The following is a 16,250-nucleotide window of genomic DNA, read 5'->3' as shown; positions in this document are numbered from 1 at the left end:
TAATATAGACATCAGAGGTGAGAATGATGACCCTTCAAATAGTCCAAAATAAAATACAAGCATGAAAAACATTTATGAAAGACAACAATGGGAATGATGTTTTCATTTTTTTATGAACACATGTTTAAGAAAATTGTACAAAATAAGGCATAAGGTTAAAGTGGCAAGGTTCACAGTAATTCACAACAATGGCAGGGGCATATCTCTGACTGTCATAAAAAAAACAACTGTTGAGGAGCTTCATACTGAACCTCCTGAATGCCTGCCTAGCATCAGTTACAATCAAAACAACAATCATCATGGTAAAAAAAAATCACTGCTATGACATCCACCTCAGGCAATATATTACTGTAAACACACGTGGCTCACACAGTTGGACATAAATCCTTACAGTCAAAGTCGCTAATAATTTAGAAGTGTGAGGGAAACCTTTTTGAACATTTTTAAATATAAACAGTCAACCCTGTCTCACATTACAGTCTCAATATTGAATACAACAGAAAGGCCATTTGTTAATGCTTCATATTGATGAACGCTTTACCAGAACATGAACAGAATGCTGTACGTTTGCTGTAGTTGTTTCCTTAAATGCACCCTGAAGCTCTTAGGTAACAAAGAATATGACCTCAATAGAAAAACCGATCCAGTCAAACTTCTTTTCCTGAGGAGGCCAGAAAGATATTTAAGGCTTATCATGCTGTCATCGCCATGGATTTAATGACAAGTCAATGAATTATGCGCTTTAAACCAAAAAAAAAAAAAAAACACCTGGATGTTTTTGTGGCGCAACTAGTCATCTATTTTCAGCCAGCCTTTTTTATAATCTATCATCAGCTCCAGGTAGTACTTCCACTCCGGCTCGCTGTCGTACCGGACCTCAAATATTGTCTTTAGAGGGTTGGTGTGGGCCTCATGGATACGCATCACTTCTCCTCTGTACCACACTTCTGATTTGTCATCTTCTTCATACAGATGTAGAATCCTCTTACCCACTAGGTCCGGGTAGTATAACCTCATGGCCATGCGTGCCCTCTGAACAGCCGAACGCAGCACCCATCGTCTCCTGGTTTCGGCGCTGTGGCAGGCGGACAAGTAGGGACAGTATTTGATCTTTAAAAGCGATCTGTGCTTTCTTTTTGAAGAGCTGCTGATGGCGGGGCAGAAGTTTCCTGTTCTCTGCCACCTGTGGGTCATCCTGGGAGTCTGCCGGTGAAGCTCCATCTCGCTGCTCACTTCTCCATCCCTATCATCAGTCCGAGAAGGATCAACACGTGTCCCTGAGTCCGAGATGGCTTGGTAGCAGGCAGTTTTCCTGTTTAGATCTTTGCTTAACATTCGTCTCAGTTTGAGAATCACGCCTGAACATTTTTTGGATCTAACCAGAGATTTATCTGGTGGAGAGTACTGAGTATCAGGACTAGAGGACTCCTCTGCTTCAATGTCACTTGGAGATGAGGAAAGTTCGTCCAAAGTTAAAGGACAGGTCCATGAATTATCAGAAGTTGTGCTCAAAGAAGAGTCCTGCTCTGCTTCAGCATTAAAAACACCTACCTCCACAGTCTTTTCTGTGTCATCTGCCTCTTCCTCATCTGACATACTGTTGTCGAGAAACATGCGCCTGGAGCTGGTCTTCACCCTGGTTTTGGTTCTATTCTTGTTCACATTAGCTTCCTCATTCGGGTGTCTCTGTGGGTGCAACTCTGCAAGCGAGGCTGGTGACACTGTGGTGTCTGAAAACATAGGGCTCCTGCAGCTGATAGATTCCTCACAACCGTCATCTTTTTCTTTGAAAACAGAATCGTCCATTTTTAATCCTGCAAAACAGGGATGATGAGAGCAATTAGGGGAGATTAAAATGAAGAGGGGAAAAAAACATGCTAGATATAAGGTTCCTGGAAAAACAGGAAGGTAAGTGTTAATAGAATGTATTTAGTTTGATTAGATACAGGTAGGTGTTCAAAATGTTGCATGACATGATTAAAAGAAGCTGTTTCCAAACAGATTGCTCCCTAAAAGCAAGCCAGCAACCACAAAGTCCAACACCGCTAAACACAGGTTGAGAGATCAATGCTCCCATAGCACCTCCAACAGCACACCTGAACAATGAGACACTATTCTATGAACATCAGCAGACATGGTTATTGGACAGCATGATCCACTACCACGAGGCACCCTTTTTAAAAGAGAGAGAAAAGAAGGCTGTGAGAGTAAACACACAAGGCTGGGAAAATTCAGAGATACCTCCAGTGATGGGATGTAAAGAAGAAACAGACAAGGGAAATGTTCAGATACCCAAGTGCTCCAAAAATCATGTGAACAGTTAATAATGTAAGCTGTGAGCGAAAATTCAATCAAGTTCAATTCAGTAAGTAAATGCATGTGCCAAAAAAAGGAAAGGCAAAAGAAGTGAAGGACACAGCGTTACATTGATTGAAAGGAAACATCTGGTGATATTCTTGGTTTTCCTTAAAGGTAACATATCCAATGAAAAGACCAGAAAAACTAAAGATTAACGATCCTTTAAATCATTGCCCATGCTAGCAAAGCCGTATACGGCTTACCAATATATGGCAACACACATATTCTAATCCAAAAACGTTTTAGGTTCACATATGAGCCACACCTTATTATGATTAAACAGAGTTGTAGTACTCGAAATGGGTCTTGGTCTCACTTTTTGAAGGTCTCCGTCTCAGACTAGGCGATTTTAAATCAAGACCGGTCAAGACCAGCACTGATAGGCTTTCTCATGTCATTACTGTGATTAAGAGGAAAGAACTAATAACTTCAATTCTTTCATAACTAGATTTGTATTTGTCTTGGTTAGTTTGGGTTTTGACTACAACACTAGAAAAAGTGTAATGGGCAATATGGTTGTCAAAATGTTCAGCACTTTGATACTTTTTGATAACACAAGATTTAAAATGATGCAATCTGTTACTTTGATAATGACAGCATCAAAGAGTACCAAAGCTCTGAAAACCCGTTGGATCTTCAGTGAGATTTTAACTCAATGCTACCGTGAGTGAAAGAAAGAACATCGCCTTTATTCAACAAAAACCATGGCAACCTGAAATGAATTAGTACTGCGAGCCTAGGACTTTTATTTCTGCTGTAGTAACAAAACAGGAATCAATAACGTTTCATTTTTACTGGTATATTTTACTTTAAAGGTCTGGTATCATGATAATATGATAACCCTAGTCGGCACAATAGGACAAAAATACTACAGCAACAAATATATCTCACTAAAAACACAATTTGAGGAACATTTGCTGAACAAAGCGTCTTTCTGAGCAAGGAAGTCCCGGAGTCTTTAAAAAAGGAAATGTATACTGGGTATACACATATTGGGACAAAGTATGGCGTAACAGAGAAACCTCTTGTTGGTTTTGATCTTTTCATTGGATTTGTTTCCAGTCATTTCAACACACACTGGTGCTAAACTGTTTTATCACAAATTGTTAAGATCAACTTCCCCCTTCGACTAAGCAGCAAAAATGCTTTAAAGGGAAGTGGTCGGTTAAAAGATGATAATCATCATCTTCTAAAAACATGAACTTGTCCCCAACCCAAGGAGTGTTTTTTTTTTTTTTTTTTTTACACATTACACATGACTGTCACTTCCTTCCTCTGGTAATGTGATCCAACAGTCTGCGTCACAGACTTTAGAGGTATATTACTGCAATCAACAAATCAAGGAGTGTTAGATTTTTCCCACAAATGGCCCCGGCTTGGTGCATATTTTCCCAACCATCCTATACCAAGAATAAAAGAATCATGCAAGTTATTGTGATTAGTTACAGAAAGTAAGGAGAAGTTTTCTGCTTTTTAATCAGAAAAGCAAAGAGGAGTGAGACTAAGGATCAACGTAAAAAGTAAATATACCTGGACTTTCTTTTGGCCATCAGGTGAGGTTGATTCTGGAAAAAATAAATGGATTTTATACAGAACATTGAAGTGTTTTGCCATTCCTTTTCAATGATTCTCTAAAGGGGCTAATGAGTTATAAGATAACCAATTGTGTTTTGTAGGTTTACAATGTTACAGTTAACAGTCTAAATATGAAGCTGCATACCGCACTCAATGGGGATTCTAGAAATCTAGAATAAGGAAGTGCTGTTCTTCACAGTAAATAACACAGGGTTCAATTATAGAAAAAGGTCAAATGCACCGACGTTATGTCGAGAACATTGGTATATTTGACCTGAAAGAGTTTCAGTACCTGAGACTGAAATTCCACAGAGTATCATACTACAGTAAGTCGTGAGAAATAAGATGACCTTGCTTTTTTTCAAGCTGATTCATGCTGAGGTTGAAAGCAATATTTTTTAAAGACGCTTCCCTGAACTGCTTAAGTAGTTGTACAACATTTAAAAAGATAATGTATGGATGTGTAAACAGATTAAGAGAATACCAACAAACCCTATACTTCATTTGATACCATTATTTGATCAATTTAAAAAGGATTTATTCATTTTGGATACAATCCCAGAAGAGTTTATGAATCCATCTTAAACACCAACACTGTCAAATACAGTATGCTCTAATTCTACAAACCTTTATGTTGTATCTGCTGAAGTTATCACTTGTCCGGAGCAGTTTCAAAACTAATGGATATTGGCCAATATTTTTATTTTTTTTAAAAAGGTATGAAATATGGAGACCCAGTCCTTTCGCTCCTTGAATACATGTTCATTATTCGTTCATTTTCGGCCTCCTTCTTGGACCCGTTTTTTACTTCAGTGTTGGTCAAACAAGTAGTTGCTTCCATCATTTTCTGTTTTACTGTTACCAAATGCAGCACCTCTACATTATTTGTCTTGATCACACAAAGAAGACAAACTTCTGAACCAACATCCTAAGGAAAGACTTATTAAGAAAACACATATCAACATTTTTTAAAGGATTAAAACATTAAAACTGTAATACCCATTTACTTAATGAAGCTCTAGCGTAACTTCAGTAAGGAAGACTATATAACTGCTTTACTCTCGTTTCCGCTGTCATTCTTGAGCTTTCATCTTCTGTGGGCTGTCATTGGTTAATCAGCTGTATCGTCAGCGGTACTCATCTAACCAATGGCATGGTGTTCCGCCCTATCATCGTACTGCTCCCCTTTTAAATATGATTCTTTCTCTCCCGTAGTCCCTTCATGCTGACGTTTTGTGCGCCCCTCCACCTCCCCAACACCGCCATCTCGCAGAATCATCATCCATCATTTCTCATCCCATCTGGTCTCATCAAGTCATCAGCTTCACCACCACCAGTGTCTGGACTCCATGGGGGGGGGGGGGGTTTATTCTGACCTTGCTAAGAATTGTCATTCTACCCATAGAGTCCAAGCGCCAAAATTATTTCTGTGAAGGAACGTTTCCATATTTGATTGTAATAAATAATTGTCTTTATTCAATTGTCTCTCCTGATTGAACTTATTTACTCAATATTCACTTGTTATGTTACCTTGGTAACTCTGATGTAAACATTCACTCACCCAGGTGTTTGCAGACACAGGTGTAGTACATCAGGTTGACCACGTCGGCGTAGATGTCAGGCAGGTGCTTGAGCGACATCAGTTTCCGGAGCCTGGACGAACAGGCTCGTTTGTGGAGCTGGATGAGGATTTTTTCTTCCGAGAGCGTGGTGGGTCGCAGCTCCACTTTGTGCTCCTGCAGGACCTGGTCGATGAGGCTGCCCTGAACAGTCGGAAACAGCAGCTCCTTCACCACCAGCATGGGGAGGAACACCGCCCCTGTTCGCATGACATGAGGGAATGGACAACGTTCCTGAGCCGTATACTCCCTCAGCCGCTCCAGGAGCGTGTGGAGGGCGGACTTCATCTCCTCAGTAAGCCAAACCTCTCTGCCTTTTATCCCAAACAAACAGGAAATCTTCTTGACTTTTGTTGGCGGAGATGCTGGTCCACTCAGTTCAAGCTGGGACAACCAGGTCTTGAGGTCATGCTTTGAAGGAACCAGAACAGATTTGGATACAAGCTTGCAGAGAGAATGGTGCAACTCAAAGAAGTGCTTGCGGACTGGTGTTTGGGGCTCAGGTTTTGGTACAAATTCAGTCATTGGTTTTACAGGAGTCTTTTCAAGAGGCAGAACAGGGCTAGAATGGTTTATACCATGGAAAACAATTTTGTAACTGGAAAGTTTCAGACACTGGGGAGGAATATTTTTGAATTTGAGTCTGTTCTCAAGTAGTTGAGAGGATGTGTTGGGGTTAGGTTTAATGGTGACCAACTTTTCCCAAGGTGTTAATGCATCATCCTGACCCGATATATTCATCAGTGCAGTCTCTTCACCAGGTTTAGACACATCAGCAGCCTCTTTTTGCTCTTCCTGTAAGGGTTTAGCTTCAAGTTCATCAGGATCAGAATCAGTACCTTTGGACTCCTTTTGGATCATTTCTTTGCTGCAGTCCCTCGCAATAAGAGAGTTGTCCTTGTCTGACGGATCTACTTTTTCCACTTTTATATTTTCAAGTTCAATCATTTCTACACCAGGGTTCTCTGTTGGAGTATCTGCACAGACTTCTTCGGAAAGTAGACAGACTTCAGGCTGCTGTTTATCCTGACATAGCTTTTTCTCTTTGATGTCTGGCCTGCTTTTCACCTCCCGGTGCTCAGACGAATGTGCGATTATCTGAGACACTCTGCCGGGAAATAGCAGTCCTGGGGCCTGCAGGTATGCTTGGTAAGGTGCCAGACTGAAGACATTGTCAATAATCGGCATACAAGAGTCACTTTTGTTTTTCTCTTGTATATTCTCCATTTTCACCTTTTGTCTTTTCTTAAAGAGATCCGTCTGATATAATTCCCGATCCTCTTTTTCTATTTTGACAGGGGAAGATGAGTGAGACATACTTCTCTTTAGGCATTTCTTAGGAACAGCAGTGCTTGGACTGGACATATGGCACTGGATGTTTTTTCCTGGTGTATCAGCAGGGGAATAAATTATTTTTGGGACATTTACACTATCTGGTAAAGATGTTTGGACTAACCCTGAGCTGTGATGGAGGGGCCGGGGCAGCCATGCCCATGAGGAAACAGGAAGACCTTTTGCCTGCATTGGACACTTAACCTGAGCTTCAAAGGAGGAATAGTCCCGGAGTTGATTCGCGTTCAAGGCAGTCGGTGGAAGGACGGGTCGGTCTATGTGTAGGCCAGTGAGCGGGGGGTAAAATCTGTTAACTTCAATGCTGGATGGCGAGATACCGGGTTGGCTTGTACCCCTTGAAGGACTAGTTTGATTCACATGAAATGGTGAAGTGGTTTGGGGCAGGTTTGCGTTGGGTCTGTCCTTACGTAGGTTGCTTGCAGTGGTCATAGGGTGATCTATGTATGATCTTGATGGAGAAACATTTCTGTGATTAGAATTCAAGAGCTGTCTTATCTGGTTTGTGTTTGAGTGAAGTCCAGGAACTGCAAAAGCTTGATGGTTAAAACCGTGCATGAGGGAATGATTATGCAAAGTTTCATCAGACAAAGGCAGAGGGATTTTACCATGAAGCGACTGGGGAACCATGTAATGCTCTCTGTGGTCGGAGATTGAATGTTTAAGAATAACAGGGACATCTTCTCTCTGCTTGCTGCCAATATCTTTACACTGTGTCCTATTTTCTACCTCCACATTTGCCTGAGGGTAGTAAAACATCGGTTGCTGTGTTAGCTGGCCATATTTGGACATGGGAGAATGTTCCTGATAAACCTCTGAGGTCATATGCTCGTATGTAGGGTGGGAGGGGTAGAAGCTGGGGTAGCCTCTGGGAGAAGTCTGTATACGCTGGCCCTGCTCACTTAAAGAACCAAACAAAGTGTGCGGTAGGGCGAAGGGGTAGCTGCTGTAGTTTGGATCAATCATAGCAGGAAAGGTCCTATCTCTACCTGGGCTGTATGTCCCCACTGTCATCCTCCTCAGTGCCTCTGCACTGGGCTCACACGGTAAACCTCTCTGTTGCAGCATTGCGTCTTGTGCTTTTCCTCTCTCAGTGTAGTGAGCATCAGTTTGCATCCACTCATGTTCATACACTTGTTTTGGTATCCTCGGAGAACCATGTTCCACACTGTACTGATGTCCTATCACACAACCCAATTCACTACAACAAGGGCTTAGTCCATAAACTGGTTTAGGAATGGCTAAGTAAATTGTGTTTTCAGAGGGGGGCGATAATTTCTCAGTTCCATTTTTTTGTTTTCTACTAGTCCCCGGTGTAGCAGCTGCAGGACTGCTCATCCTAGGACTTCTAGTGTATAATGTAAAGCCCTGTTTTACTGCAGCTTGATGCAGGGAGGAGGGATGGCCTTCTTCTGAAGAATTGCTGTAAATGATGTGGTTTTGTCCCTCCCGGCCAGAGAGGTGACTCATAGGATTTCTGTCATAAAGCAGAGGGGTCTTTCTCCAAGGAGGAGTGAACTCTGCCGCTTCTTTTCCTCTTGGGTCATAAGGAAAACAGGCCCCGCTATACTGCAAGGTATGCCCGCCACGCAAATCAGACATAGTTTGGGGTTTCGACAGTCCTGCAGATGAAATGGTCCCATCATACAATGGCATCTTTCTTCCGAACAATGGGTCAACGTGGCTTGGGATGGACTGGCTGCTCATAGTGTAGAAACTCTGCTTTGATAGTGCACTGAATCGGCACCAGACCTGAGAAGTTAAAAACAAAGATTTGACACAGTTATAATTGAATTAGCAGGACTTCTTCAAGGGATCAGTCTTTTTAATACGCTTGAATAAACTCCCACTTCAGAAATCCGATTTGACATAGCAGACAAACAAACACTTTGCACACACAAAAGCGGTCGAGATTTGATAACAACCTCACTTAAGGCATTTCCTCGACCATTACTAATCTTGTGGCTTATCACATGTATATCACATACAGCCTTATCAGCTGATGCACATTGGCGGAGAGCTCTGAGAGTGTACGAGAGGATGATTCACGAGAAATACAAGGAATAAAATCAACGAGAGGGAGTGAGAATGAGAACATTTCCTAGAGACAGAAAATGTCTGTCGGGAAGCTGTCGCATGCGACAATAAAAACCCGCTCTAAAGTTACAGCCCCCACCAGTACAAATTATTGTTTTGACTAATTTCTTAAAAAACGAAATAGCGACACACCCGTGCAGCTCTGATACTGTTATCTTGCAGTTTGAATCATGTGTTAATGTGTCACTCACCACTATCACATCATAGAGATCAGCTTAACTTCAAATTAACCAAATAACAGATATATTTTACATTTACGCGCCAAAAATTATTCACACGTTTGTACCTACATTCAGAGTGAAAATAAACATCTTGAATCTTGAGGTCAAGTGCTTTTCTGCCTTGCGTTTGTTCTGTGGCCAGACACTTCATTTATCATTATTATTTTTAGCACAGACCTTAAGGCATACCATAGTTCTTTTTTTCATACACTTCTCCAAAAGTCATTTGAAAACAGTATATTGAAGAACTTGTGGTCAACATCGCAAACAGAATGAAAACAGAAAAAACAAGTGACGACAGTATCTGGAGCAAATGGGGTGTGGGGCTGTGATAAAGATGCACTGAAATGAACACTAAAATATGACTAGAAACCCACACAGACCATCTAAAAACCGGATGAAGTTTCAGACACTTGCAGGGCTGAGTGCTAATCAGAAGATCTTAATGGTGCAACACTGTTTGTAAATGATCCACAAGTGCATGAATGCGTAGGCCTACATCATAATAGCTGTTTTATTCCTCCATGAACTGAAAACATACAAAAAGTATGTAAACTGGTTTGCCCCAAAAATCTCCATAGTTACCAGATGTTATCAGTTCTTCCTGCTCACACCTTTTCAGAGATGTACAAAATAATGCCTTCAATCTTCAAATAGAGATGGGCTTAGTGCAGAACTGTGAACGCGCTATCTGTGCGTGTGTGTAGCGTGTGTGTGTGTGTGTGTGTGTGTGTGTGCGTAGCCTACTCCCTACTCTGTGGTTTAAAAGTGATGGAGAGTGTCTCATGGTCTCAACCGTCTAAACTGACAGTCACACCCTCTACAAGCATGTGAGAAAAGAGTGAGAAAAGAGTGAGAAGGCCACTTCAATTCATGCGTAAATGCTTAAATTCAAGCCGCCGACAATACAATTAACTTTAAATATTTTATTAGGTTTGAAGATGTTGCAATGGTCACGTCGACAGATCATTTTGGGCACATTGATCTGGTCACAAGGATTCGCGTTCAGACATAAAAACGGAACTTGTGTTCTTTGACAGCCAGTTGAGAAATGCAGTTACATTGGAACCCAAAAGCTTGTTGTGTCGCCCATATAAATAGCCTGCTTTAATCATTAAGACGCAAATAATATGAAAATATAATACGCGCAAGAGCTCGACCTCAGTGCGAGTAATTTCCATACAGGCTGTGAACGCACCGTGCAGGACGGTCAAACTTGAAACCCACACTTTGGGGTTAAAATGGTTAAAACACACACTTTGACGGAATGTTGCGTTTCGTTGGCTACATGAAACAGTTCCATAGTCTGTCATTATTTCCTCGGAGACACTTTAGTGGGTTCGCCAAGGTAAACAATAAACCACAGCACAGACTATCCGTTTCACAATCTGCATTAGGCTTTCTGCTGGTTTGGACATTTAAAGATGAAACAGTCAAAATTGTTCTCCTTACCTCGCTGCTATCATGAACACAAATGATTTCCACAGAGTGTCCATGAAACGAAACTCGTGGAAAATACCCGGTGGGGGGGTGGGGGGGTCGGGGGGGGGGTGGGAAAGGTCTCCTCTTGTTCGTGGACTCGGTCAGACCGGATGCGACACAATTCCACGAAGTGAAACGAAGGCCAGCCAAAAGAGTGCTCGAGCGGCTCGCGCGAAGTCCACGCGGCTTTTGGAGAAGTTAACAAACTGAAGAAAAGACAAAAGAGGAGGATGGTCTTTGATCAATAGGCGGAGTCACACACTCTGTCATCCATGGCTTGTTTTCTACACATGTGATGTTTTCCCGCTGCTCACATCCTCACATTTATTGGCTGTGTCCTGATGTCAGGCTGCCAGCTGGCTGCTAATGCCACCTAAGTGAACGAAGAGTCTTTATTTATTTATTTATTTATTTGCCTACAAGACACGTGTGTTATCATTTTCATTTACATTGTTTTTGTGTCTAAGTTACTTTATTATCTCTTGTCCCCAAACAAGACTTGTAGTCCCTTTTGGTTATTCCCTGGTGGTCACAAATAAGAAATATGTCAATATGTCATTTTATGTTATAGGCTAGTCCATGGAAGTTAACAGAATTTGAGGACATTTTAGTTTGATCATTGCTTATTAGTAGTCCATCGATTATTTAAACAGTTAATACACATTTTTTTTTTTAATGATTTTACAAAAACCAGCCTCTACATCAACAACAGTGGCTAAAATCATGCATTGTTTCAATCTCGAGCTATCCAAGGCAAAGAAATGTTAAGCGTGTTCAACTGTAATTATCAAATCTAATTAGAACTGATACAATAAAATAGGTTTTAAGAAACAGCAGATAAATATGTTTCCCTTGAAAAATGCACAGTTGGGCTTGCGTGAGGCTAAAAAGGTCCAGTGCTGTATTCAGACCGTTGTGGACACATTTTGCATGCTAAACCCTTAAAGGAGCACAGAGCTAGAATTCAAGAGTGAAATGAGCTGTATGTGAAAAGCTTGGACGAAACACTCCTATGAAGCAAGGTTCCAGCACAGATCACCACGTGTTGATCTCATCCAATGTAGTTAATGGTTGACTTCAGCTGATCAGAGTTAAAAGCAGGTCAGCCTATGTCAGTCGCATTGTGTTTCACCGCCTCTCCTTTCCATAACCAATTCCCATTATCATGTAACAACATTGGCTAATTAATTCACTCTTAATTTGAACCAAAGACTTGTCCTGGCATTACAGAAAGAAAGAGGCAATCACGTTTATTATTATTTTTTTTTTTATGAACTTAAATTATTCTCCTTGCTTCATTTGCCTATTAAATGAGCCCATCTCTCGTTGCTCTTGCATCATACCTGTCCCTCTCCACCTGTGAGTTGGAAGCTAATGCATGCGTCCCATGGGACTGCCACAGTTTAGTCTAGACAAGTTAGTGGCTTCCATCAGTCCCTGTGGCCTCGCAGGTAAAGAGACGACTGTCAGGCGGGGTTTGACTGAAGGCAGGAAATGTCTCTGTGGAGCGCGTTCACATCTCCCCCATTTCCAGTTACCATGGTGTTACAGCTTAAGGCCAACCAACACAGAGCATCAAGGGGCTATCTGTGTGCCACATGGGTACAGAAACACAAATATTAAAAAATGTATGGCAGATATTATGAATTAAACATCTCCTGTAGTAAGATGTGATTCTTATCTTTAAAGGCCATACAGATAGTGGTGCAGCTTTTTGAGACAAAACGCTTTTGGAAAGAGGAAATGGTTCTCAGACATTCTTAAACATCCCCCCTGTTGCAGCTCACCAAGTTAGTGAATGATTACACAGTTTAAAAACACATTCAGATTTTTCATTAAATGGATTTGTTGCCTTGTATCTTCGAATACTTTGGCAAATAGTGACTGGTGGCATCATTTTGCATAATAAATATTGGACTCACCTATTCAAATATGTACGTTTCCATAACAAACATAAAGAAGGTAGTTGAACCTATTATTACCTTAAACGAATGATCTCAAATAAGAAGCTGTCGTACTCTTGGGATATTAACATTGTATTCTGTGTGCTGGATATAAAGCAAATAATGCAGGCTGATTGTAACACATACTTAACATAGACCAGCAGCACAAATTAAAATCATTTCACTGTGAACTGTTCGTTTGTCCTTTAACAAGGTTATCCACTGCAATTACTGCAAAGTGCAAACACGAGACATCAAAAGCATCATGACAAAGGCAAAAACGAGGCATTAAAAGAAGACATTTAAAAAATACCCACTAAAACAAACCATAAACAATCACAGAGAAGATTCAATATGTTAAAGAATAAGATTTAACAAAAAATAGAGAAACATGATATTAAGCAAAAATAATAAATTAAAATACATAACATAAATAACCTTAAGTACACATAACAAATACGAAGTATAGGATGAGGTATGGTGACACATGCAGGGAGCAGAGCCGGTTTTTAGTTTCTGATGAAACACTGCTAAACATTCCCAGAGGCCGAAAACAACATGAGGAGCCTGGAGACTGACGCCAGAGCTGCAATACACAAGAGACTCATATGTGCACCTGAATGTACACGCGGGTTGACAGAAGGAACAACATACTGTTATACAGATGTGATGTGTAAATGTCATTTCATTTCTTTGGACAATACACTGGAAAGAAGTCCTTGTGCAATGTGGGCGTCTGACTATATGTATGGTATGTCTGTGCAAATTTCATGTTTACTGAAGTGCTACGCAATTAACAAACCTGCTATACCACTTGATGGTAATATGAAATTCTAAGCTTGTAATCAACTTCATCTGCATAAAGCTTGCTTACAACAGCCATATTTTACCTCCTATTTTATGTCGTTTGTGCATTATCTAGCTTATTATTGTTTTAAATGTTGTGGACTGAATTGTTTCATTTGCAGAATACTTCATAAAAAGCAGAAGCTAGGTGCACAACATTAAAAAGCTAAATATCAAAGCTTCCAAAGTACCTCACACCTTCTCTTATTTAAACCTTCTAAATTTGAACCTATAACACTTCAAGTAACTTCTTCACTTAGATGTAAACGTTTCAACACAAACCTCTGTAGTAAAATATATATCTTAATATGTAATGTTTGTGTCATGTGTTGTGAAAACTATTATGTTACTGAGTAGAAGACCCTGCGCTTTATAGATTCACCATAGGTTAATTAGTAGAGACAGTGTGTGTTGAATATTATACTACATGGTGTAATCAACTGAGTTCTAAAGCAAAGTAACATCAACAGAAGGCCAGAAGTTGAAAAGGGACACCACCTGCAGCCGGCAAGCGACAAGAGTCCTGTGCAAGACACTTATCATACCGTCTGATAAGAGTCCTAGAAGTCTGAGCCAAACACTTATTAAACACCATAAATCCATGTGAAAACATGAACTGCCAGCAGAAATCTGTGTCAGACAGACACTCATTAAAAACCTACAGTATGGACGTGGACTGTAGCCTCATGGGGTCCCTGCTTTAAACAACTGAGTAAAACCAGCGCCCCTAGTTCTCAGGTCTCTTCATTTCAATTACTTAATTAAATAGAGTCTGTGATATCTGAAAGATGTCAGTCTAAAGTTGAGATGTAGACCAGTTATAATAGTTTGTGTTGCATCCGTTTATTATTTAGCTTTTTAGAAGGTCATACTAACGATTAGTGGTTCATCACGAGTGAGAGTGAAGTACAGTGTAACGGCAGGGATGGTGATTGAGTTGTTATGCAGCTGGAGGAGTCTCTTGTAGATTTTTATTTATTTATTCTACAAAACTTCTACAAAAAATATACACGCTTTGTTTTCAAAAATATCTTCAGCCGCTGTGCATTCAGTTCACTGTACAAAAACACTAATATAATACTATTAGTATTATAATAATGATTAGGATTTACAGGATGTCCTGCATATTTTGCAGATCACAAAAAAAGTGGTTTGCTAGAGCTGAGAGAGTGATATCATATCCTTTTAGAAACTGTACAGAAAGATCTTAAAAGTAAACATGTTTTGATGAACAGGTATTAAATAGTCTTATGTTTCGTCTTTACAGTCTACGTTTGTCTACTTCAGTTTGCAGTCTGGCATCTCAGGTTTTAGATGGTTGGTCCATAGTTGTTGTAAGAACATGTTGGTTTATTCCCAGTGAGCGAGCCTGCAGACTGCAGACCGTAGAGCTGTCAAGGCCTCGCTGACACTCCCCTCTCTAGTGTGGGTGATGTAATGTTGCTGTGGCATCATTAACAAATCACACATTAGCCAATGGCAGCAAGACAAGTTGTGGCTGAGGGAAGGATGTTTTTTTGCTTTTTTTTTTTAGACAGCCATTCACATGACTCCATGTGCTGCAACTTCAACAGCTAAACAGTATCAATGCCCACGCTTATTTGCAAACCAAATTTCCATCTGCCTACCTTGGATAAAGTGAGAAAAGAAACGAACCAAGATAAAACAGAACTATCTAGAGAGCATAACAAAGGGCATGTTTGTCTTCACCTTGGTGATAAATAAATGATTTCCCTCCCTAGGGAAATTTATTTTAATGTTTGAAGTTCTGTGAGCTGAAGTATAAATTTACACAAAAAACAACAAAGTCTGAGTCACCAACAATTCATGGGATCAGGAAGTTATAATGTTTTTTTCCAGAGTTCTGTAAAAGAATTAAAGGTGTGTCACTGCCAAGAAACATTTAACTAGCAGCTTTATTACACCTGCACTGACATCATTTTTGTCATTTTAAGCCTGTTTTACAACTTAATTATTTCTGTCTATAGATAAGGATTAGGTATTTATTTTGACCTTTTGTTAAGACCATCGTCATGTCTAGTACTCATTGTTCAACATGGTAACACTGCAGAGAAGAGAAACCTCCAAGATTCTCACCTACAAAGCTCTCTTCCTCTCCATTTATCACAACTTTAAAGTCGCGTGTGTTTCCACTCACTAGAATAAACAAAGCATTTACTGGCTCAGTTTGACATTCTCTTGTCTGTCTTCTCTTGACGCAATCCAGACGAGTACCTTTCACCCTGCGAGAAGATTTTCTCAAAGATAAACACATCTGATAGGATGGGAACCTTGGGTGTCATAACCTTTGACCGTTGGCTTTCAGAGCCACATTTTAGAGCATGTCGTAAGATACATCTACGTCTCCTCAGCATACATTTGAAAACATTTAAGCAACAAATATGAAGACGTTTAAAAAAATGAATAAATAGTGTCTGTACAAATGAAATAATAATGTATGTCTTAAAATAGGACCCTAATAATAAGTTAGAGCCATTGAGTTTAGGGCATTAATTCATCAGCTGACATTTTCATGTAACGTGTCCTGCAGTAAAGCCAGTCTGTTATCATGCCTTGCGGGAAAGAATTTCCGCTGCTTTGTATCTTATAATTAACCCCCGAGGACCCATGACAGCTTCACGCAGACTCAAATAAGAAGAATATTGTTCGCATAATGAAGGTTGACATTATCAAACTTGTGTGTAATGACTTTTACATGCACAATTAAGTGATTACCATACATGACATATTGTTGTTGA

At 40.2% G+C, this 16,250-nt stretch overlaps 1 protein-coding gene across 1 annotated transcript; it reads right to left on the bottom strand.

Annotated features, from left to right (window-relative positions):
• Positions 1 to 94: 94 nt before the first annotated feature.
• c7h15orf39 (chromosome 7 C15orf39 homolog) lies at positions 95 to 10,933 on the bottom strand. Its single transcript, XM_065957189.1, has 3 exons — positions 10,673 to 10,933; positions 5,495 to 8,654; positions 95 to 1,814 (listed from the first exon to the last, which is right to left on the bottom strand). Exons 2-3 carry the CDS (start codon positions 8,607 to 8,609, stop codon positions 790 to 792), a joined length of 4,140 nt encoding a protein of 1,379 aa, XP_065813261.1. The 5' UTR covers positions 8,610 to 8,654; positions 10,673 to 10,933; the 3' UTR covers positions 95 to 789.
• Between the last annotated feature and the right edge of the window lie 5,317 nt (positions 10,934 to 16,250).

Source organism: Labrus bergylta, chromosome 7 (assembly GCF_963930695.1).
Source record: "Labrus bergylta chromosome 7, fLabBer1.1, whole genome shotgun sequence".
NCBI classification, from domain to species: Eukaryota; Metazoa; Chordata; class Actinopteri; order Labriformes; family Labridae; genus Labrus; species Labrus bergylta.
Note: the sequence above shows the minus strand (reverse complement) of the source record. Positions and strands in the feature narration are given on the sequence as shown.

Coding starts and splice junctions, on each gene's coding strand:
- c7h15orf39 (XM_065957189.1), bottom strand. CDS start 8,609: ATGAGCAGCCAGTCCATCCCAAGCCACGTTGACCCATTGTTCGGAAGA. Junction 1,815..5,494: donor CTGTGTCTGCAAACACCTGG/GTGAGTGAATGT, acceptor CCTGTTTTGCAG/GATTAAAAATGGACGATTCT.